Raw genomic sequence first — 23,551 nt, 5'->3', positions numbered from 1 at the left:
CAGGCTGGTTATACTGTAGAAGTTCCTTAGTGCAGGTCTGTTTGATGTTTTCTCTTGATTAGATTCAGATTATGCATCTTTGGCAGGATTATCACAGAAGTGATGCTGCGGTTTTCACATTGCAGGTTGTGCACAGTTTCAATTTGTCCTGTTACTTGTGATACTCAATTGATCACTTGCTTAAGGTGGTGTCTGCCAAGCCGCTCTCCCATAAAGTTATTCTTTTCCTTTTTGTTATTAATAAGAATTTTGTGGGGAGGCACTTTGAAAGTATCTAAAAATCTGATTGTTCATTCAACTTTTAGCTCATTATTTATTCATATCAGTATGGACTCATGATTTCTAATGTTACTCAGTGGGTTATAATCCATTACTATCATTATTTATTTTGATGCTCAAATCATCTCCAATTTGGCCGGCGGGAGCCCCTTTAAGCTCCTTTGCACATTTGAAATAGGAAAAAAAAATCACCATGATTACTTGAGCACTTTTTTACTTTCTGATCTAGACATGTTCCAGGCTCATTTTTACATTCTCTACTCCAGTCCTGAAATCAGTTATTTCTCCAGGGGTCCTTTTGGTGCTGCTTAGAAACCAAAATCTGAGCTTTAATGTGCTTATTGCTACTGGGATGTCTTTGCTCTCATGAACATTGCTGGGAAATACATAAGTATAAACAAACACAAACATTTACATCAAACATTTCTATATTTTATATATTAAAACTATTATGTCTTCTATATCAAAGACTATGAAAAAAAAGAAAAAACTTGAGTTCACACTGATAATCTCCAATTTCAATCCAAAATCACATGATTCATTTTATTTTCCTCTATTTTTAACTCCATTGATAACAAGAAACTTGGCTTTCATTAACCTTAATATATGTATTTTATTATCTCCTTGTGTTAACCAATATTGCTTTGTAGCCACTGACTTCTCATTCCTGCAAATGTCAGCATGTATAAGGACTCTGCTGGGATCAGATACCTAAAATAATACCAGTGGTGGCTGAAACTTAAGTGAGGGTAAGCCCAGTGCTTGGTGAAGGTAGAGAGGGGCAAGGTCAGAATGCTGGTTGAGACTGTCTAGGTGGAGTGTATGTGAGACAATGAGAGCCTAGGGCTTGCAGAACTTGGTAGTGATCAGTTTGGTGATGGGTATAGGTGGAAATCAGGAGAGTGGGGTTACAGGAAGGAAACTTCTGATTTCTTCAAGATGGCAGAGTAAAAATACTGCTGCCTCCCCTTCCAATTGGATGACGCAACTGTCTCAACTTGATAGGAGATGGGATTCCTCCCCCAGTAAAAGGGAACAAGAGACACTTCAGATTCTAGGACATAAGGTACAGAGAGGGCTTATACTTATTGAATGGTGAGTCAAACAGCCCAGAAAAATATGTATCTCTTATGGACCAGCAACAAAAATAGTTGGCCGTCTCCTCATCATATAATGAAGTTCACTGATTAAGCTCACCCTTGTACCCCTGAATTATCAATTTTCAAATGTCTCATTATAAATACAAATGCACAGTCAGGGACTAGACATTTGAAGGCAGATGCCAATAGGAAAGAGCAAAGCAAAGAAACAGAAAAAGAAGTTCGAGAAAACAAAAACACCAAAATATTTTAAAAGTTAAAGAAACTAAAATATCACCAGAGAGGATAACATGAAACAAGAATGGCATACTGTACAAAAGAACAACTATAGAAATAAAGTACTCTTGGAAAACATAGATAGTGGGAACAAATTAAAGAGGGTTAGAAGATAATGTTTGAGGGAATTTCTGTAAGATTCAAACTAGATCTTGAACCTCATTTTAAATCTGTTATGAGAGAGGGCGTAAAGCTCTGGAGAGTAAAAAGATTTCTAGTTAATAAGGGCAACATTTCAAACAATTTCCCAGCACAGACTTCTTCTTTTTTTTTTAAATTTTAATTTTTTCTAAAGTAGTGTGAATCATCTTGGGAAGGAGGAAGGTTAGGAAGATAAAAGTGGATTCAAGCTTTTTAAAGTCTTTTGAGGCAACTGTAAAGAGGGAGGAGGATTTTTTTTTTTCTTTTTTTTGAGACGGAGTCTTGCTCTGTTGCCCAGGCTGGAGTGCAGTGGCGGGATCTCAGCTCACTGCAAGCTCCGCCTCCCGGGTTCATGCCATTCTCCTGCCTCAGGCTCCCGAGTAGCTGGGGCTACAGGCGCCCGCCACCGCGCCCGGCTAGTTTTTTGTATTTTTTAGTAGAGACGCGGTTTCACCATGTTAGCCAGGATGGTCTCGATCTCCTGACCTCGTGATCTGCCCGTCTCGGCCTCCCAAAGTGCTGGGATTACAGGCTTGAGCCACCACGCCCGGCCGGGAGGAGGATATTTAAAGGAAGGATTTATCAAATGCTGAATGGTGCCACCTGTAAAATGTCCTTTCATTAAAAGGACAAATTATTTGGACTTAAGAGTCCAAATAATGACTCTCAGTGAGAGCTGGTTTGGTGCCATGTGGGAGTAAATTGGATTTTCTCAAGTCTTTGGTATAACTTTAGAAAGCAAAATTTCCTCTGAATACCTCCTTTACCCGTGCATATGCAGCAAATCCAAAATTTTTGCTGTTAACAGTATATATGGCAAAAGGAATATAGACTGCTTGGTGGAATAATTGTTTATTAAATGGCTGATTTTGATTTTGTTAGTAATACTGTCATGTCAAAATAATTCATGACTCAAAATTTTCATGGGACAATATGTTGAGTTTTTGCCAGCTAGGCCACAAAGTCACAAGTGTATGTTTTTTTTTTTTTTTTTAATAGCAACAATTTTTTTAAGATGCTAAACTTTTCTGTCCAAATTGTGATTTTTGAAAGCATAAACTGAATTACTTTGTCATCAAAATAGTATCACTGCAAAGGATATAACATTAACTTATCAAATGTCTACTAAAAAGCAAGCAGAGCACTTTACAGGACAGGAAGTTTTGGGGAACAAAATAGAAAATGTGCTTGTCAGTATGGTGGGTGTACTTTTACCCACTATCCTGATATTGACAATTCTGTAGAAATTTCCAAGGCAGAAAAAGACACTAATTAGGAATTATGATACAGATTACTAAGGAAAAAAACTACTTCATTATAATCCACATCAAACCTGTGTATGTATTTACTAGTGTGTTCTAGTCAATTGACACAGCCTAAAAGGAAATGCTAGTGTACTTAAAATATCTCAAACAGGTACTGTATATTCTACATAGGAGATTGTCAAATTATATAGCTATATTGTAATATAATAAATGAATATTTCATCCTCAAAAAAATTAAACTAGCCACATTTTTCAATAGAGTGCAAAATTGAAAACCCTACTAAAAATGTTCAGAATAATCAAATCTAGAGACAGAAAGTAGATTAGTGGTTGCCTAGGGCTATGGTATTTGGGAGGTTTTCTGTGTTGAACAGCGTCTCCCCAAATTCATGTCTATCCAGAAACTCAGAATGTGACCTCGTTTGGAAATGGGGTCTTTACAGGTGTAATTAAAGTAAGGTCATACTGGATTGGGGGCCCTATATTTTCCTTTTTATGTTTGTATTTTGCTTTTTTCTTCTTTTGAGAAGGAGTCTTGCTCTGTTGCCCAGGCTGGAATCAAGTGGCACAATCTCAGCTCACTGCAACCTCTGCCTCCCAGGTTCGAGCAATTCTCCTGCCTCAGCCTCCTGAGTAGCTGGGACTACAGGTGCGCACCACCATACCTGGCTAATTTTTGTATTTTTAGTAGAGACGGGGTCTCATCATGTTGGCCAGGCTGGTCTTGAACTCCTGACCTCAAATGATCTACCTGCCTTGGCCTCCGAAAGTGCTGGGATTACAGGCGTGAGCCACTGTGCCTGGCCTGAATAGTATACTTTAAATGGTGAACTGTATGGTATGTGAATTATATCTCAATAAAGCTGTTCTGTACATTAAAAAACCCTACACAAATAGAAATATAGCTATCATTATGTTCTTCCTAATTCCTTTTTGATTTAAACATTTTTAGGGTTTAAGACTATTATAACCTCTGTATAAAGAAAACTGAAAATTAAGAGACACTGCTTCACAACTTCTAAAAACAGCCATTACCTAACATACTTGAAGAACGAATAAATTGAGTGGCCTATTTTAAGTTAAAAAATATTTAATATTATCAGATAAAAACATTGATGGTGACAGCTTTACATGGTTCATTCCATACACAGTGAAAAAGGCAAAGTATTACTAGAAAAGAAATGAGTAGTTGGGTTTGTAAAAGATTTATTGATCACATAAAAGCAATGAATAGGAGATGACATATATATAACTCATGATTACAAAACTTTTAGAGACAACTAGGTTAAATATCTCATGTTTTGGCTAAGGGAAAATAATTCATGATCTCTTTAAAGAAGTTCAAAGTCAACACTGATATTGTGGTACAACTACCAGTGCTTTTCTAATGATCTAGAAATTTGCTATGAATAGCTTTACCTTTTGCTAGTTAATCACTTATTATGATTGGATTTTATTTAACAGTGAGGACTAAAGAGGCAGAATCCTTTTTTAACCACTGGATAAAACAGAGACATAAATTAATGATTGGTGCTAAGCTTTACATTTTGTGTTAAAAATATGGAATATATTTAAGTGGATTGAATATATTTCATGAGGAGTTGGACACATTAAACCCCCAAATCTGTTTAGGAAGTTTTGTGAGAAAGTGTGTATATGCCTTGACTCACTCTGGCTTACTTTAAAAATGGAAAAATTTGGCACTAGAAAAATAAATAAAGACAAGCAAACTATGTGAGACTAAGCTGCTCCATCTGAGTTGCCCATCTTGACTTACAATTCATACTATTTCTTAGTTCTTGACTGAGCACAAACAGACCTAACCACGTAGCACTTCTGTGATGCATGAAAACAGAATCTAGAGCTAAGATACTGCGCTTCACTGATGAGCCAATCTTCCATTCTGCCAAAATCATAGTTACAAATGTGAAATTCATTCAAGAAATTCATATTTTTAACAAATGCTTATACTTTTTCAAGTTTTCTTGCTAGATATGTTCTTGGTTTTGTGGCCAGCTAAAATATGATCTTTGAATTAAGGAAATCCATATAAAAGAAACATCTATTTAATAGGAACCTCATTTCACTTGAAACTTTCTTTACCAAAACACCAAACCAAAACTTTGTCACCAAACTCTTGGAACAAAGCACTGGTGGCTATATTTTTGAGTCTCTGATGATTCTGAAGTCCACTCATTTTTCATGTTTCAAGGGTCTCTTCATTTGCTCCACAAGTATCGACAACACAAATTAAACAACTTGTGACTGGAAAAGCACGAACTTTGGAGTTGGCAACCCATTTGTCTGTTTCAGTATTATATTCGAGAATGTGTCCCAATCGACCAACACCCTGAAAACCAGCCAAGACATAAACTATAGAGCCAACTGCTGCGCACTTCACTGTTACACCCTTCCATGGCATTGGTGAGACCATCTTCCATTCGTTCAACTTAATATCGTAATATTCCACATTGTCCAGACCACCTTTAAAAGAATAAAACATGAACAACATGAAAAACTGTATGAAAAATTCTAAGGTTTCTTAAAGTAATAACTTTTTGTATTTTTCCAATATTTTATTGTGAAAATTTTCAAACACACAGAAAAACTGTAATAATTTTACAATGAATGTCCACATAGCCACCACCTAAATTCTTACTCTTATTTTAACACAATAGAAATTTAATATTTCTTTTTAAATATTGATTTTTTTCCTACAAAATTAAACATATTCTATCTATTCTGGAAAAATGCAAAATAAACAGATCAGTGATTTCCCCTCTGATTAACTTTGACTATAATTATTCAAATGTCCTTCTTTTCCCTCTTATCTTTTAGCACTTTATGGAAAATAGCAATGGGCGGGGACACAAGAAGGAAAAGACGTTGTTACATTTAAGTAATGCTTTAATGTACTGACTAAAATGAAGCTTGTGTCTAGATTCAGTTCCGACTCCCTTTCATTTAATAAAATTATTTAAGATTCTTTAGTACATCATTTACGAATATAAAATGCCAAATTTAGTCATTTAAAAATTACAATATTGGGCCACGTGCGGTGGCTCACGCCTGTAATCCCAACACTTTGGGAGGCCGAGGCGGGCAGATCACGAGGTCAGGAGATGGAGACCATCCTGGCCAACATGGTGAAACCCCGTCTCTACTAAGAATACAAAAAAAATTAGCCGGGCGTGGTGGCGGGCACCTGTAGTCCCAGCTTCTAGGGAGGCTGAGGCAGGAGAATGGCATGAATCCAGGAGGCAGCGGAGCTTGTAGTGAGCGGAGATGGCGCCACTGCACTCCAGCCTGGGCGACAGAGCGAGACTCCGTCTCAAAAAAAAAAAAAATAATAAAATAAAATAAAAAATTACAATATTGATATTTTCATGCAATGTTTAAAAATATTTAGGAAACTTTACCATTTAGGCCCTGGATACAAGCCTTAAAACTTGTATTTAAAAAGTTTTTAAAGGTTTTTTAAGGTTCACATATTTCTATTGCTCAATAGTTCTTAAGCTGGTGTGACATCATTCCCCAGGAGGTATCTGGAAATGTATAGCAGCCATCTAAAATTGTCACAATGACTGGTGACCACTGCGACATTTCATAAACAAGAATGTTTAACATCTTGCGATATTTTATCAAGTATGTTAATTCCCAGAAACTATAAAAATAGATATAATAATATGCATGGCAAATGCTATCTAGATTTAAAAAAAATGCTTCAATAATTTAAGGAAGTATCAGCAAACTCATCAGGAAAGTGGAACAGTGAATTAACATCACATACCTAAACCATTCTGACCACCCACAGCAAATATCTTGTCTTTTACAAATACCAGCCCATGATTCTTCCTGGCTTCAATCATTGGACACAGCTCAGTCCATCTGAAAAAATTAAAGATTTTAGTGTGCTTGTTTACAGGAAGTAAAAGAACTCATACTAATAAGAAAGGTCTATTATTCTAATTAAGTGCTTATTTACTACTCACATATGTGTACATATACACACAAAATGTCTAGAAGGGTAGAAAACAAAAGTTTAACAATGATTATGGGTAATTTATTAATACATGGGGTAAACAGGGATTTTATTCCTTTCAATTCTGATAGGATATAAGAAAATGAGGATATCTGACTATTAAAAAACACATTTTTAGAGGAAGTCCATTTCCTGAGGTTCATAAAAACTTGTAATATGGGAACAAAAAAGAAGAGGAAGATACTTAGAAGATAAAGAAATAATTCTTTTTTCTTTCTTCACACCTCTGCTGGCAGGAAATATGAACTAGTTCTATCACACGTAGCTTTAATTATTATTTATACATGTGTAAGTAAAACACAAACTTATAATGGGCCTCAGGCAATCAGGAAATTAATAATATCTGTTACTATTCACATGTCCATCTTTAAATCTACATTAAGAAGTCTATGCTGCTCTGGTAACAAAAAAGTACTATCATTCTGTCAAGTTTAGTAACTCATGGTGCTCTGTTCACAGCCACTATTATAAATAATGAAGCTGAGAATATAAATGTGGACACAAGAGTTAAAGGATATTAATTCACAAGTAGCAGCATTATACATATACACACAGACAATAGAGTTTAGTTATTTTTTTTCTGATATTTAAAACCTTCTTCTGCATACACTCCCAAGTCTGACATTTGTGATTGTGAAGGTGGTACTGGCACATAGGCTTGTGCTTTTAGCAGCTAACTTAAACCAAAAGACTCCAAACAACAGTAACAACAACAAAAGGGAAACTTGGCATAAGTGTAACTCTCTATAATTATTGTTTATATTTCTTCTTTAAAACAATTTGATGGCCGGCCAGGCGCGGTGGTTCACACCTGTAATCCCAGCACTTTTGGGGGGCCGAGGCGGGTGGATCACCAGGTCAGAAGATCCGAGACCATCCTGGTTAACACGGTGAAACCCCGCCTCTACTAAAAATACAAAAAATTAGCCGGGCGAGGTGGCAGGAGCCTGTAGTTCCAGCTTCTCGGGAGGCTGAGGCAGGAGAATGGCGTGAACCCGGGAGGTGGAGCTTGCAGTGAGCCGAGATCGCCCCACTGCACTCCAGCCTGGGCGACAGAGCGAGACTCCGTCTCAAAAAACAAACAAACAAACAAACAAACAAAACAATTTGATGAATTTAACTTTATAAAACGTAATTAGGGCACCATGATTAACTCTGAAATATTAACAGTTCTTTTGTCTTACATGTATGTATTGTTTTAAAAATGGTTTGACAGTCACCTCTCTCATTTTCCAAGTACTCTGTTAAGGTGAGGTGGACAGCATGGCTCCTGTTTTTAGGAAAAACACACCCTCATCCAGGTGAAATGACCGGCATACAGCTCGGAAGTGGGAGAGCAGTAAAAACTAGGTCTTTACTGCCCTGCACGCAGTGAGATTTATAGACTGAGCTATCATCATGCATTAAACGTAGTATTTGACTTGGAAAAATTCCATTTACATATCACTTTCTTCTCCATATACTATGTTAATGATATAAAAAGAGAGCATGTTTTTATGTATATCTAAATCTCCTGAAGGTTTAGAAAAAAGTTTCGCAAATTCCCCTTCCTCCTATAATTCACATGCGGAGGAGGAACTAGGTCCCTGCTATCTGCAATCTTAAGTTTAATGTTTAGAAACATTTCTTCGCCTGTAATCCCAGCACTTTGGGAGGCCGAGACGGGCGGATCACGAGGTCAGGAGATCGAGACCATCCTGGCTGACACGGTGAAACCCCGTCTCTACTAAAAAAAATACAAAAAACTAGCCGGGCGAGGTGGCGGGCGCCTGTAGTCCCAGCTACTCGGGAGGCTGAGGCAGGAGAATGGCGTGAACCCAGGAGGCGGAGCTTGCAGTGAGCTGAGATCCGGCCACTGCACTCCAGCCTGGGCGACAGAGCGAGACTCCGTCTGAAAAAAAAAAAAAAACTTCAAGCACCAGAGTTTTGATGCAACTCTGGCACAACATTTTAGTGAACATATTTACCCAGTAACTTGTTCTAGTAAGGGAAGAACAATGGGCAATTCAGCCATATGATCAAGTGACTTTTCTTATCAAAGCTCTTTGGATGTTTCCATAAAAGATACAACTAGGGTATCATCTGTTTTATGTTCTCATCAGCTTTATTGTCACTACTCACAACCCCTGCCCTTGTCCCCTCTCCATTATTCAATGATTAGCACATTTCCTTTGGCCACATTGAATGTGTTCCATCATTAACTACAAGGTCAGAAAAACTGACTAACCAGTTATTTCTTTAGCACTTTACCTTTTTGACACACTTTGCCTTTTTAAAAGCAGTTGATTTAAGAATAATTTTATTTAATAAACATGAATCTAAACATACTTAGGAAGTTACCACCTAAAAAGAACTAGGGAGGCATGATTTATTAATGTCATGAGCCAGTGTCTAATATTTCTGTTTAAAGACAAATCTATTTCTATTTAAGGACAAATTTATTGCTGATCATAAATTTCCCCCTCCTCCTCTACATTTCCTAGCACACTTAAAAGTTTATATACACTCGTCACTCAAGGACAAAATTCTTCTGTTGGGTTCCTCTGGTCTTTTGACATCTCCTACAGAGCTTATAGAATACAATTAACTGTAAAATAAGTTTTAAATAGGTACATACGTTTCTGTGGCAGGATCATAAACTTCACAGGAATTAAGCACTCTCCCAGAAACATTGTTTCCTAAACTTCCACCACAAACATAGATCAGGCCATTGGCTTCCACCATCCCATGGCTGCATCGCTGGGTCAGCATGCTGGGCTTTGTGTGCCAGCTTTCAGTTCTCGTATCATAGCACTCAAATAAATACAGAGCTGAGTTTCCTGTAAAAGAAAAAGGCCCCATCATACTTAACTTTAGTGTGTGCGGGGGTTTGGAGAGAACTGACTGTCGATCTTACTAGTTAAGGAAGGAAGAATTTAGGGTCATAGGGCCATTTTCATACTCAATCAACAACAACAACAACAAAGTGTAGGAATAGTTTAAGAAAACGCTAATAATCCTGTTTGTATACACCCTGGAAAACATCCTTAAAAGGATCTGTTGGAAAGACTTATTAATTGGTAATTAAACTTTAGAAAAAGAAATTTGATTTCAAAAGAAAAATTAAATACGAAGCCTTATATATGTCTTCAAGCCCCGTTATGCATGATGGGAATTATCCATACTTCAAATGTTTATATAAAGTGGAAAAGCATAATAGTTCCTTACAGATGGTAGACCCACATCTTAAAATACGAAAATTAGTATCTGATCATATTCTTATTTAATATTCTGGAATAGCTATAGCAACATTAACAAAACTATACTTCCTAACTATTCTCAGTGTGGTATATCCTGAAATCACACTGGTCCCTGCTTGAGTATATTCTCAAAATACTGATGTATATTTCTGATGTATTTTGATTACACAACCTAAAGGCAAAACATACATTCATCATGTTTTGAAACTTCTACACACTGCAGGAGTTCAATAAAAAAATTTTAGAAATGATACTACTAAAGATTAAGTGCTTTTTTTTTTTTTTTTTTTTTTTTTTTCCCTTCCCAAGGACAAAAAATGTTAGAAGTTACCAAACTATTTCTCATCTCCCACCATTCTGGGCTAATATCAAATGATTTAAAAACAACACCACCTTTATAATTCTCCATTGCAACTAAGGTCTGTGAAAAGTAAAGATCAGAAAATAACAACTAGAAGAAGCAATGGTCATGACCAAAAATAATTTATTTTTAACTTTTTAAACATTTCTGCTTTGGTAGGTTCAGTGGGTGGACACTATGGGAAAATATATAGTATATAGTAGATTAAAAAAACTACTATTTAAGCTAAAAACGCACTTAGCAAAGGCTGAAGAAATGAAGTTATCTGCAGTACCACAGAACAGTTACTGTCTATCATCTTTAGGATTTATTGTATTTGAAATATTCTACATTATAACAGTCCGTGAAGAATGCTTTTAAAGAGAGAAAATGGTTACAATTAGGAAATGATTTTTTTAAATTCATTTGACATATAGTTGGGGGTAAAAACGTAAGTATGCAGACCAAAAGTATAACTGTTTACTTGGTCTTTGTAGTTTTCTTTATTAGCCCATTATTTATGCTGAAGAAATTACTTGAAAATGAAAGCATACAAAAGCTATTATGTGTCTAGTCTGCACCTAGAATATTCATTTAGAAAAATTATTCATTTAGAAAAAGAGCACTACTGGACACTAACACATGATTCAATAAGAAAGGTTTTTATATCCACACCCACACCCCATTCTGCTCATAAGCATGAATACCATTACAGTCATTAAAAACTTAAAGAATAAAACGAATGAAAAAGAGCATTATAATTTCTAATAAAAAGAAAGCAAAAATAATACAAATCTTAAAAGCCTGAATACAGTAATGAGTTCTTAAAGAGTCTATAAGTTGAACTCTGAAATCTTTAAAACAAATATTATGTAGCCCAAATAACTAATTTAGAACTATACTTCTGATAGTGTCAACTAATGCTTCATTATGATAAAAAATGGACCATTAATCTATGAAGCTAAATTCTGTAATTTAATGGTTTGTAAAGGAATGAGATAAACCTTCAGGGAGATGAGCTCTAAAATGTGACAAACACGTATTTAAATTACCAAGAAAGTATCTGGAGAAATAATACCAGCTGTTTATTTAAATATGAAAGCCAAGATACTTGGCTTTAAAGCATTTGCCCCAAACCAAAATACTTAAGGAGTCCTTACCTACTTCTGAACCTCCAGATGTATAAATTTTGCCTTCTGCAGCACATGCAGCAAGGCTGTCTCGAGGTGTCGGAGGACCCAGTTTGGAATACCAGCTATCCTTCACTACATTATAGCAGTCCATTCGCTTTATCGGGAAAAGCTGAGAGCCTCCCAAAATGTATACTACATTGTCCCAAAACACGCATGCTGCATCTCTTCGTTTTTCAAAGGGGCAGCGGATGTCTGTCCAGCTATAATCCTGTAGCAGAAAAGGACAGGAAGCTTTCAGTAAGGAAAAAAATATAACTGAAAAGGACAATGCAAAGATATAGCCAAAAATATATAAGAATATGTTAATTAGACTACACATACAAATGTTTGGCTTGAGACTATTACCAATTTAATCTTGTGTGGTTTCTGCGGAATGTTGATTAGATGGGGCAGAGGGCAGAAGGCAGGCACTTGACTGCTTTGGGTCCTTTCTGGCTCTAAAATAAACTTAAATATATTTGGATATACCATCACCACCCTGTTTTCTATTCCTTTTGTTACTGAAGATAATACCAAAAGATTCTAAAATAAGTTTTTATTATTTTTAAAAAGCTTCTTTTTCAAATGTAAATGTCTCCATCCCTTCCCTGCCGGATATATAGTGTGATATAAGTAATCAATGGATAATGTAAAGCTCAAATTGCCATTATCCTACCGATAGTCTAAAGCCAGAAGGTATTTCGTGGATTTCTTTATTACTTTTCTATATTCAGTTGAGCCAATGTAGTCAGCTGGACTTTAAAACTGTTGATGTTTATAAGGAAATACTTGAGTAATCTCTTCTGAGTATTCTGGATACTCACTTTTCACCTCAACGATTAGAAATATACACCTATCAGTACTTGACAGTAAGGGCTGTTCACAGCACCTGTTTCTTCACTATGTTTGATAGCATCCAAGAATGCTTGTGCCACCCTTCCATGGATGTGCATGGAGGGATGCCCCTAAAGTTATAGTATCTTGGACCCTCCCCTTTTTTGAGATAGGATGCTACAGTGTTCCTGCTATTTTCTGAAAATAATCAGGGTCAGATAGAAATTCATACCATTCCCAATCTCACCAAGGAAAGCACTATGTGTGATTATTGAGTTTCCTTTGAGAAAATCTGACTGATAACCTATGATCGTATCCAGTGTTTCAGGCAGTCACTGGATTAAAGTATCACAGAACATCAGGAATGGTCTCTTAGGAAAGGAAGAGCCCTTAAAGTAGAATACTTGGACTCCTGACAAAGATTAACATTCTGCTTTTTAGGTGACCAGGAAAATAGAGCCTTAATAGCTTAGGATTTTATTCTCAAATTAGGATCAATATCCCCCTAGGTTACTCAGTGGTGGGCACACAAAACAATGGGATAAACATAACATGTTCCTGAAACTTCAATTCCACTCAACGAACACTTGAAAAACTGGGGGAAAATATTTTCCCTTGTTCTCTTAAAGAAACTGTATACCACAGAATGAAATAAAGAGATAAAATAATGATCATATTGTACAGGCAACAATCCCTCAAAGATAAACTAAATCATTCTCTTAAATGTTCTTCAAATCTACTCATAATTCCTATCTAATCAGTTTTATGTAGCAGAGAAATACGATTTCATTAACTGCATTAACTCAGTGAATCTCAAATCTTGTCCCTCTTACCCCTCATTTGTTTGACATTTATTACTTGAGAGCTATATGAGAAACTTTTTTTTTTTTTGATTATAGTACCTAGATACTGTATGTAGTTGTGGGAGGGGGAAAGAGTAGATGGGAAGTCAGCCTTGTCAGCTCAGTGGGTATGACTGTTGGGCATTACCCTAGTGATGAAACTAGTTCCAACCCGGGCTTGCAGGTAAAGGCAGTGCTATTTATTGCTCCCTGCACTCATAGGCTAAAGGGAAATCTAGAGGAATATGCAGTTTTCATGTTAGCAAGAAGATGGACAAATAACACTAGAGTCACAGATGGGAAGGTGTATGTGTGTGGGCAGAGTCAGGGAACGGTTACCCTAAAAATATGATTTAATTCAGTTATGTTTTACTGAGTATCTATTCCATGCAAGTTCTTACACTTAGGTGCTGAGATGTGAAAATGGGAAAATTGGAAAGCCTGGAAAAGACATGGGTAGAAGGATTTTTAAAATTTTGATATATCTCTCATTATACACATGTACACATGCAGACACATCCATGTATAAAGTCCTGTCTTCCTTGGTCCTAGTCAGCCTTTCTTGCCTCTGCTGTGATATGCCATGCTATACTTTTTTCTAAGCTCAAGACTGCTTTCCTTTTTGTAGGTTTTCCTGATTTCTTTCTTCTGAATCCTTACCACTTGAAGTTCAGGCCTGATGACTGAGCACTCCATTGTATCTTGCCCTGTGTGATTTTCTAGCTGTTAATACAATAGCTCTCATTGCTCCTCCAGGAGTAAAAGCTTCGGGTGGGATGTGGTGGCTCATGCCTGTAATCCCAGCATTTTGCGAGGCAAAGACGGGCAGATCACCTGAGGTCAGGAGTTTAAGACCAGCCTGGCCAACATGGTGAAACCCCGTGTCTACTAAAAATACAAAAAATTAGCCGGGCATGGTGGCAGGCACCTGTAATCCCTGCTACTCGGGAGGCTGAGGCAGGAGAGTTGTTTGAACCTGGGAGGTGGAAGTTGCGGTGAGCCGAGATCATGCCATCACACTCCAGCCTGTGCAACGAGAGCGAAACTCCGTCTCCCCCAAAAAAAGAAAAAAAAAAAAGGCTAAAAGCTTGGGGGTGATAAGTTGTAAATATTTTCTCTAAATGCCTCAAGGCAAAAGATCAGTGTGATATTTTCCTTCAGGCCGGGCGCGGTGGCTCAAGCCTGTAATCCCAGCACTTTGGGAAGCCAAGACGGGCGGATCACAAGGTCAGAAGATCGAGACCATCCTGGCTAACACGGTGAAACCCCGTCTCTACTAAAAAATACAAAAAACTAGCCGGGCGAGGTGGCGGGCGCCTGTAGTCCCAGCTACTCGGGAGGCTGAGGCAGGAGAATGGCGTGAACACGGGAGGCGGAGCTTGCAGTGAGCTGAAATCCGGCCACTGCACTCCAGCCTGGGCGACAGAGCGAGACTGCGTCTCAAAAAAAAAAAAAAAAAAAAAAAAAAAAAAGAAAAGAAAAAAAAGATATTTTCCTTCAAAGTAAGGATTGATTTTACATAATGTATTCTGAAAACACATAGATCCTCAAATAATAGAAATGCTGTAGTATAAAGGGAACCACAATCCAAAATGAAATACTTTTCATTTTTAGCACCTGAGAACTTTATTTCAGATCATTTTGAGAGAAAATCGCGCCAAATTAGGGAAGGCAGGGTCTTACGGAAAAAAGAAAGCAAAATTATCGAAACTTTAAGATTCCTTAGAGAAACCACAGGGAATCAATCCAACCTGAGTTTAAGATGACCAAACTGCAAGTACTTTCTCTTAAGCCATTATTTGATATATCTTAGTTTCTAACGGCTTTAAAAAGGCCATACCCGGGCGCGGTGGCTCAAGCCTGTAATCCCAGCACTTTGGGAGGCCGAGACGGGCGGATCACGAGGTCAGGAGATCGAGACTAGCCTGGCTAACCCGGTGAAACCCCGTCTCTACTAAAAATACAAAAAATTAGCCGGGCGTGGTGGCGGGCGCCTGTAGTCCCAGCTACTCGGGAGGCTGAGGCAGGAGAATGGCGTAAACCCGGGAGGCGGAGCTTGCAGTGAGCTGAGATCCGGCCACTGTACTCCAGCCTGGGTGACAGAGCGAGACTCCGTCTCAAAAAAAAAAAAAAAAAAAAAAAAAAAAAGGCCATACGCCTATGGTGACAATCTACATGAAAAGCAGGTTTATGCCAGATACCAGAACATTCCTAGAAGTAGTTTATGAGAAACACATAGAAACAGTTTTGGCTTCATTCATTTTGCAAGGACACAAAGAATGCAGTTCAAGGGAACTGGGAAACTTGGGTATAAAGCCAGGCTCTGTATGGAGGAGCTACGGATCTCAACTGGGTCACTTAACTTCCAAGGGACTTTACTTTATCTGTACAACAAAATGATTGCGCTAGATGACCAAAGGTCTCTTCCCTTTCAGCCCGAACATCCAATGATCTTAGAATCCAAATGACTTAGGATGTATCCCTAACCAAATAGCTACTATTAATTTATTAGTTATTAAGTACTTACCTTTCCAGGAACTATGCTGAAATATTTTAAAACATCATCTAATTTAATTTCCTTAATAACTCTATAAGTTAATATACTCATTTACAGATAAGAAAACTAAGAGATATTAAGTAACTTATCAAAGGTCACATAGTTAGAAAATGGGGAACCCAAGATCTTAATCTAAATCCATCAGACTCCAAAGCTGTGTCTTTAGCCTCTACGCTGCTTCTCTAAAAGACTTTCACGGCCTATTAGAAAGAACAAAGGACTCCGAGTACAGTGATCTGGGTTGCTCTTGTCACTATTGTGTTTCTAGCAAAGTGATTCTGGGCACTTGAATTGTCCTCGTTGGATCTCAACAGCCTCATCTATAAAATCAGGAGGTTAGCAGGATGGCTGCATCTGCATATCTTTTCACTTATAAACACAATGCTCAACCACCAAAAGCACAGCTGGTGTGAAAATAGAGTTTCTCTCCATGTGTTTGTACAGTATTTGGCCCAGGGCTTAGCATACTGAGGGAATGTTGTCATTGAGTGATAGTTCACATTTGTAGAAAACTATATATCATTCAATTGGGCCACCCTCATTTTTGACTCTGCAAATGTCATAGACATTTGCTGCACTCTGCTACTGGTTTGTACCAGTTCTTCACTGCAGCACTATCTTTATATTACACTGGCTCCAGCTGACATCTTATCACTATGGCTCCTGGTTCTGTGGTGGCTGTACCACTGAAGACCAGAGGGACCTGTAACCAACCAACTGGCAGTTCCTGGGGTTGAGGGCCAGGTTTTCATCTCCTGTTTTTGTAAATCCAAATAGTTTCCACTTTCATCCTTTGCTAGAGCAATTTTTCTCCTAAGAATTTATCCTAAAGAAAAAACTGGACAGCATGTAAAGCTGGCAGATATAATGGTGTTTCACTGCAGGAGTATTTTAACAGGAAAAAACTGTAAATCGACCAAATGTGTTTGATGAAGACAGGTATTAAATTATGGTATATCCTTGTGATGGAATACTCTACAGCCCTTCAAAAGGATGATATTCTCACTGATGTGAAAATATCTCCATAATAAAATGGTGGGAGTAAAATACATTTTGTAAAATAGCATGTAGGCATGATCCCATATTTGTAAAATGTAAGGACTGAAATGATGTTCACTAACTACTGATGACTGTCTTTGGACGTTGGGGGCACTTTGGCTTTCTCCTTTATATCTTGCTATATTTGAATTTTCTACAAAGAATATGTATTTAAAAAAAATAGCAAAAATACAATGAATGATACCAAAAATACGGTACCAGGAAAACAACTACTTTTCTCAGCAGAAGCCTATACTAGTGCTAAATGTTTTAACAGGAACATTTAATTCAAACTAATTTAAAGGCTTTAAGAATTGAGAAACACAAATAGCTATATTACGAGACTAAATTTCAACTATAGGACAGATTAGAGGCAGTCTTTGCTTTCCTTCCAAATAGCACATTCTTAAGGGCACTCTGGTTTTCCAGAAGCAAACACTTGATCATGTCAAGTAATTCCACAGGATGTATCCATATTTTGAAATATGCTCATTTTCAGTAGAGTCACACAAATATTACTGGAAACATATTAACCTTCTTAAGTCCAGAAAGAAATTTAGTAATTAGCCATTAGGAAAAATACTCTTGTAACTCAAATTCTTCAACAACAGTAACATTGTAGCTCAATAGTTTCCACAGTTGGGGAGGAGGGAGATTGTGCTATTGCAGGCTTCTAGATAAAATCAGGCTTAATTAGCAACAAACAATATACAAATGGGCATTCCTTAACTGTTAATGATTAGCTAAAATTAGCAAAGAGTCCAAAGTGAGGCCAGTGGCAAGCTGAAAGGGAATTATTAAGAATCACTGCTTCTTTATAAAGTCACAAAATGTTCTTCCTGTCTCCAGTCTCAAATTAAAACCACACCACCAACAAACAAAAATCAAACCTAAGCTACTCAGAAACTCAACCATTAAATAAAACTCAGTCTGAAGGTGAATGAAGCATGACATGGCTATTACGCTTGATAACAGTACTTGTCCTTTGAGTAGAAATAACATATTAGAGAAGTATATAGTATCCCTGTGCTAGTACCTTGCCAGTTATCTAAACAGAAGATTGCCTTTAAGTGAACTTTGCCATGCAATTTTTAATCTTGGTGTAGCAAGGTATATTATGCTTTAAATTATCTCAAATTCCAGAAAGTAATCGTATACTCATTTATAAAAACGTTCTCACCAATGAAACAAACATCTACTTTTTGTACAGAGTACAGGAGATGTCCCAGGTGTCTAGAAGAGTTCAGAAGATGAAGGGAAAAACAAAGTGGGGAAGATGGTAAGCATTTTTATATTTAAATATGGGAAGATTAGAAAACCCAAGGGTGGCAGGGAGAATCTGACAGAGGAGTTAAGGAGAGCAAAGAAATGAAAAAAGAGTCAGACGAACATAATTGACATTCACATAAATCCTGAGAAGATTTAAACTTTTTGGCTTTAGACCAGAAAACTGGTTTAGAAAGGCTAACTGATGGTGGGGTATGGTGGTGCAAGCCTGTAATCCTAGCACTTTGGGAGGTTGAGGCAGGCAGATTGTGTGAGTTCAGTAGCTGAGACCAGACTGGGCAACATGGTGAAACCTGTCTCTACAAAAAATCTAAAAATTAGCAGATGTAGTGGCACGTAGTTCCAACTACTCAGGAGGCTGAGGTGAGAAGAATGCCTGAGCCTGGGAGGTTGAGGCTGCAGTGAACCGAGATCACGCCACTGTACTCCAGCCTGGGCAACAGAGTGAGGGAGGGGGAGGGGGAGGAGGAGAAGAAGGAGAAGAAGAAGGAGAAGGAGAAGGAGAAGGAGGAGAAGGCTAACTGACTTGCCTAAGATCATATCTAGAAAAAAGAAAAAAGGAAAGAAGAGTCTCAGCCAGGCTTGGTGGTTCATGTACTTTTATCCCAGTGCTTTGGGAGGTCAAGGCAGGAGGATGGCTTTAGGCTGGGAGTTCAAGACCAGCCTGGGCAACATAGTGAGACCCCTGTCTCCACACACACACAAAAAAATTTAAAAAAAATGGCCATGTGTGGTGATGCACGCCTGTAGTCCCAGCTACTTGGGAGGCTGAGGTGGGAGAATCACTTGAGCCCAAGAGGTTGAGGCTGCAGTGATCACCACTGTACTCCACCCTATGTGACAGAGGAAGACCCTGTTTTAAAAACAAAACAACAAAAAGATCTCACAAAAGACAAAAGACCAATGACTTAATCCTTCAGCTTTTCCACCTATGTCTAATTTCTTTTTTTTTTTTTTTTAAGTGAAAAGTCAAGTTAGATTCCATTCAGTTACACAATACTTTTGGTGGCTTTTATGAAAAATTTTAATAATCATACTTACCAAGTCAAGATGCATTCATACCCCGGATTCAATATACTTTTAAGTCTTTTCTCTTTTTTCCTACCCAAACCCTATGAGTAAGTCTCCCTCAAGAAAACTTCCATGAAGCTTCCACAGAGGATTCCTGATTGACAAATCCAACCCAGGGAGCTCTCTTCTTTCCATGCCACCAACACAGTCATTGTCTATCACACATCAGGACAATTAACTGTTAAGTTCAGCTGAGGTGTTGACCGCCACCTCTGTGCTAACTGCTGTGTGCTTATGTGTACACCTCATGCACTCTGTGAGGACAGGGTCCTGTTGTATGTGTCTTTCATATCCCCTGCTGGTGTCCAACCCACAAATTTCAAATCCTAGATGAACCATGATACTGGTAATATATGCTAAAATATTATTTGTTTAAACTATACTTTTACAACCAGCTAGCCATACAACACACCCTGTTGTTAGGTGAGGATAATTATCTTTTATACCTGGATTACCAAATTTTCAAAGAAGATAATCCGTACCAAACCCAACCAAATATGATTCAATACTTCTGAGATGACAGCTCTTAATGCAGCTCTGGGTCAACATATGAACAATAACCAAAGGTAATCAATATTAATTACTGGTGACATGGTCTAGTAAAGAGTGTGAATTTATCTCCTTCCCTGTCAGTTATCCTTAGCTTGACTTATCCCTTTAGCCCTGTGCTCATAGACCCACTGCTGTCTAGCTACCTCCCAAAGGCTAGAGTCCCTTAAAACCCCACCCCAGGCTGGCTGTGGTGGCTCACACCTATAATCCCAGAACTTTGAGAGGCTGAGGGAGGAGGACTGCTTGAGACCAGAAGTTCAAAACCAGCGCTGGCAACATAGAGAGAACCCTGTCGCTACAAAAAATGAAAAAAATTAGTGGGGTGTGGTGGCAAGTGCCTGAAGTCCCAACTACTGGAGAGGCTGAGGTGGGGGGTCACTTGAGCCTGGGAGGTCAAGGCTGCAGTGAGCCACGGCCGTGCCACTGCACTCCAGCCCGGGTGACAGAGCAAGAACCTGTCTCAAAAACACAACATAACACAACTTCATGGAGGTATCATTCCCATTTTCCTCATTTCTTCCCATTTACAGCCTTCAATCAAATATATGCAGCTCTGTTTCCACTCTCCCTGAGCCTTTTTAGAGTGCTGATCTGTTAATTTATGATAATTAAGGCCAGCTGTGGCTATGGAGCATGAGTTTCATGTCATGACTCCCAGCGTCAGTCATATTTTCCCTGGGGGTTTCTTGGAGATGCAGTGACATAACACAAAGAGAAACAAATCTTTGAAGGTGGGAACTTCAGGCACTATGCCAAGGTGGGGTGAAAGGGACTGTGAAGTTGATTTTAGAACAACACTACCAACCAGTGTATTAGGGAGGTACTTGAAAAGAAATTGAGACTCTCAATATTTCTATTTTGGAAGACGTTCTAGAAAACCAGAGCATATAACCGAGAACTTACCTCAGGATGTGATCTAATCTCTTCTTTACATGAACATGAAGACCACCTATCTTACAAACTGCCTTCAAAGAATCAGGGAGAATACCTTTCAAGCACAAACTGCAGAGAACACTGTTTACCCCTGGCTGCCCATGATGCTGACAACTAAGGAAGCTTAAGGGATACTTATGATGACCCACACTTGCATCTCAGCAATGTCAGTTGCTGGGGCTTGCAGCTAGAGGTCCAACTCATCTGGGATGGTTGCTGCCTATTTTAGATATTTTGTTCTTGTAGGTACTTCTGATCATTGTAGCAGTGTTCACATTTTTACTTCTGTGTAGTACTTCTAGAGCTCTTTGCTGGTGACAAACACTACTCATATACTGTTATAAAACTCTCATTTTTTAAAAAAATGTAACACCATTTTCCTTTAAGGTTTACACTTCATTTATACACATGATCTTTTAAAATTGTACACAGTTTATAACTGCTGATTTCTGCCATGATCACAGGTTGGGACTGTTTCCTCCTTAGGGAGGACCTGTTTAAGAGGGAAGGTGGCTGTGATACAGGCACTGCAATACCTTTAATATAAAATATTTCTGACAGGAAAATGTGTCCCAAGTTAAAGATAACTTCTTTTTCTCTTCTTTTCTTTTATTTAGAGCCCTCTATATTTAGATCCAGTCTTATACAACCGAGAAAATTATGTAAAGTTATATTGATTCACTCATCCTTATAAACTTGAGTACTCACCCTGCGCCAGACACTCAGCTCAGTAATGAGTCTACCTTAGAGTTCTGAATATGAAAATGCACCCAGGGTAAACCTTCTGAACTTGGTGGTTCCATGAATAGGGCGCCATATGGTTTTCTGCCTTAGTAATTTACAAGCTCTGGCCCTCGCCCTGCTAGTCTTACTACTAGTTTATTGTTGGCAGGGATATGCAGAATCCTCTTTTCTCCAGGGCATAGTCTCCTGTTTCTCCACGTATGAAGCCAAGATCCTTACAAAGCCCCAGCTCATCATTTCACTGGGAGGAGGAATCCAAATAAAAACTGGTCAGTTAAGTCAACTTTTATTTAGGTATCAATATTGTAAGACATTACCATGTTACAGATTGAGAACACCAATACTAGGATAAATAGAATACTGAATACATAACTCTTTTAGAAATCACTAAGCATTTGATGATTTAAAAACAGATACAGGATGGGAAGAGGCAGCTCAACAGGCTTTATAAAAGGATAATAACAAGAAAAATATCATTTCAATTCAATATAGCAACCCAAGACTTTTTTTTCTGTCAATATTCAGAAAAAAAGTAAGATTTTTCTTTGCTATAACTTTTTAGTCACCAGTAAGAACAAATATTTGCCTCCTGTCACCAATAAAATACAAGAACTATAATTGATGGAATGAAAATGTTTTTATTGGTAGTTCATTCCTCAATTATTTGAATTTTCCCATAAATTTTCAAAGTGCAATTAGGAATGAGTCATTTATAAGAGCAAGGCAAGACAACAAATGAGAATTCTGAAGTTACAGTCTCACTTCCAGGCTCGTGTAGAAGAATATGCATCTCTTTTCAACTGTCCAATAAAAAAAAAATCAAGGAAAGAATTAGAACTACAGACTAAAAATAAAGTGGTTTTTTTTTTTTTTTTTTTTGAGACGGAGTCTCGCTCTGCCGCCCAGGCTGGAGTGCAGTGGCCGGATCTCAGCTCACTGCAAGCTCCGCCTCCCGGGTTCACGCCATTCTCCTGCCTCAGCCTCCCGAGTAGCTGGGACTACAGGCGCCCGCCACCTCGCCCGGCTAGTTTTCTGTATTTTTTAGTAGAGACGGGGTTTCACCGTGTCGGCCAGGATGGTCTCGATCTCCTGACCTCGTGATCCGCCCGTCTCGGCCTCCCAAAGTGCTGGGATTACAGGCTTGAGCCACCGCGCCCGGCCGACTAAAAATAAAGTGTTAAGAGTCATCCCACATTTGCCTTATTGTAGGAACAGTGCTCCCTGCCTCCTAAATGAAATCAGAATTCTTCTTGCCCATCTGTACATCAAAATAGTCATCTACTTTATTTTAAAATAAAATATCTTCCACCAACACTTGGCTTAATTGCTTTTTAACTGCCAAAATCAATACCACAGTTACGGTTTGGGAAACAAATTGGGTGTAATTATTACTAATACCTGAAAGCTGTGGTTTTTAGAATTACAATTTTTGTTTTGTTTTGTTTTGTTTTTGTTGCTGTTCTCATTACCCAGGCTGCAGTGCAGTGGCGGGATATCGGCTCACTGCAATCTCAACCTGTCGGGTTCAAGCGATTCTCTTGCCTCAGCCTCTCCAGTAGCTGGGATTACAGGCGTCTGCCACCACGCCTGGCTAATTTTTTGTAGTTTTAGTAGAGATGGGGTTTCACCATGTTGCCCAGGCTGGTCTCAAACTCCTGACCTCAGGTGATCCACCTACCTTGGGCTCCCATAGTATTGAGATTACAGGTGTGAGCCACTGTGCCTGGCCTAGAATTACAATTTAAACTACCATTTCAGTTTTTGTTTGGGAAAAAAGGAAGTTTATCATTTTCCTGTTCTTCACTCAAAAGGATCCTGAAAAGTTAACTGTCCTCACAG

At 38.2% G+C, this 23,551-nt stretch overlaps 1 protein-coding gene across 3 annotated transcripts in view; it reads right to left on the bottom strand.

Moving 5' to 3' along the window:
• Window positions 1–4,133: 4,133 nt before the first annotated feature.
• Window positions 4,134–23,551, bottom strand: part of KLHL7 (kelch like family member 7) — a 69,382-nt gene continuing 49,964 nt past the window's right edge. The window contains exons 8-11 of one of the 3 annotated variants that reach the window (XM_009203244.4): window positions 11,843–12,083; window positions 9,721–9,922; window positions 6,852–6,949; window positions 4,134–5,545 (exon numbers count right to left, since the gene is read on the bottom strand). In XM_009203244.4, the coding sequence (XP_009201508.2) occupies window positions 5,262–5,545; window positions 6,852–6,949; window positions 9,721–9,922; window positions 11,843–12,083 (825 nt within the window). In that variant the 3' untranslated portion in view covers window positions 4,134–5,261. The remainder of the gene's footprint in view (window positions 5,546–6,851; window positions 6,950–9,720; window positions 9,923–11,842; window positions 12,084–23,551) is intronic. The other 2 variants (XM_009203247.4, XM_009203245.3) reach the window with 2 other exon arrangements.

The sequence above is a fragment of the Papio anubis genome, chromosome 4, assembly GCF_008728515.1.
Source record: "Papio anubis isolate 15944 chromosome 4, Panubis1.0, whole genome shotgun sequence".
Lineage (NCBI taxonomy): Eukaryota > Metazoa > Chordata > Mammalia > Primates > Cercopithecidae > Papio > Papio anubis.
This window is presented reverse-complemented; position numbering and strand designations above follow the sequence as displayed.